Source organism: Pundamilia nyererei, unplaced genomic scaffold (genome assembly GCF_000239375.1).
Source record: "Pundamilia nyererei isolate P.nyererei 1_Seehausen unplaced genomic scaffold, PunNye1.0 scaffold00437, whole genome shotgun sequence".
Lineage (NCBI taxonomy): Eukaryota > Metazoa > Chordata > Actinopteri > Cichliformes > Cichlidae > Pundamilia > Pundamilia nyererei.
The window spans coordinates 158,591-160,018 of NW_005187838.1; the positions used below are offsets into that span (position 1 = coordinate 158,591).

At 36.7% G+C, this 1,428-nt stretch overlaps 1 protein-coding gene across 1 annotated transcript in view; it reads right to left on the reverse strand.

Annotated features, from left to right (window-relative positions):
• LOC102213922 (extracellular calcium-sensing receptor-like) overlaps positions 1–1,428 on the reverse strand; it is a 4,473-nt gene that overhangs the window by 1,881 nt on the left and 1,164 nt on the right. Inside the window, exons 3-6 of the mRNA XM_005753554.1 lie at positions 1,253–1,425; positions 772–1,067; positions 293–498; positions 5–165 (exon numbers count right to left, since the gene is read on the reverse strand). Of these exons, the coding sequence (XP_005753611.1) occupies positions 5–165; positions 293–498; positions 772–1,067; positions 1,253–1,425 (836 nt within the window). The remainder of the gene's footprint in view (positions 1–4; positions 166–292; positions 499–771; positions 1,068–1,252; positions 1,426–1,428) is intronic.

Consider the following 1,428-nt stretch of genomic DNA (forward strand, 5'->3'; position numbering starts at 1 on the left):
TGGCAGTGATGCATCATAAAGTCCTACTGTTACCAACTCTGTTTTTCCAGTTTCACTCTTCTGCCAGTTAACCAACTCGTAAATCGCCACAGGATCCCCATTAGCATTAAATGACACATCATAACCATTTTGGGAAAAATGTACTTTCTTCAGCTCTGCTAAGATCTGTATGTTAGAAAGGAATGGAAGGCAGAGAAAAGATATGCCAAAATATTAGACTAATATTTGATTTCATGAAGAATACATTAGGGGTAACATAAGAAACTATATTAGCATAAACATTTGAGCTGACCTGTTTGGACTCTAACTTGTTTAGTTTGTCACACTTAGCTATGCCATTGGTTCTCTGACACACTGTATTATGGATGACATGTGCTATTGCATACACAGCCTTGTACACCATGTTAGTAATTCTGAGCTGAGATGTGTCAGTATACGGGATTTGAAGATTCTGTATGTCTTCAGTTCCATCACATATCTTCTTGTCAACAACAGGACCTAAACAATAGAGGACACAGGGACTGTTTCATCACTGCAAGATTTTAAATTTCATTAATGCATTTTCATTTGTCATGTATTTACCAAATCATATTAATATAAAATTCCTTAATAGACAACAAATCACATTTTTAAAATGGGACAAAATCACTACATTAACTGAGTGCCTAAACCTCACCCCAGAGATCAGAACATAAAGAATTAATAAAAAAAATATTTAACCTTATATTTGAGCAAAACAAAAGTTGCTAAAGATCAAAAGGATTTTCTCACTTTTTTTCATTTTGCAGTTGAACGATTCCTCCCAGAACTCAGTAAGCATAGGGGATGCAGCTACTTGAGAGGAAGATAAATTAAGCAGGAAATCTCTGAAACCGGGGATTACAGACTTCTGAATCCCAAATCCAATGGCCCCAGCACAGAAATTAAACCTTCTAAATTCTGAATCAGTTATCCATGACTCACTGCCTATCCACTGGCGAGGTGGGGAAGGCTCACGTGAAAGCTCCTCCAACAGAATTTTCATGTCACCAGAAGCAACAAATGCCACAATAACCACTGCTGTAGACCTTAAGAAAGAATGCAATACATTAAGAAATTTCTTGTAACTTTTGTTAATCCAGTATTAATTTAACTTTCTTAATCTAATAGACAGCAGTAAATAAAACACAAAACAATAAGCAGAACTAATTCAATGGATGGATGGATTTCTTTAAGCAAATCTCAATCTAAGCAAAACCTGTCATGTAGAGACCTGCGGATAACACTTGCTACTTCTTGGATCCTGCTATGTGGGTGAGTCCGATAGAAAGATACAGAATATTCCACACAGATTCCCTCTTTTTGTGCTGCTTCTAGAAAAGATGCCATGCCACTATTTCCATAATCTGAATCCGAACGAACAGCACCTATCCAAGTCCAGCCAAAGTG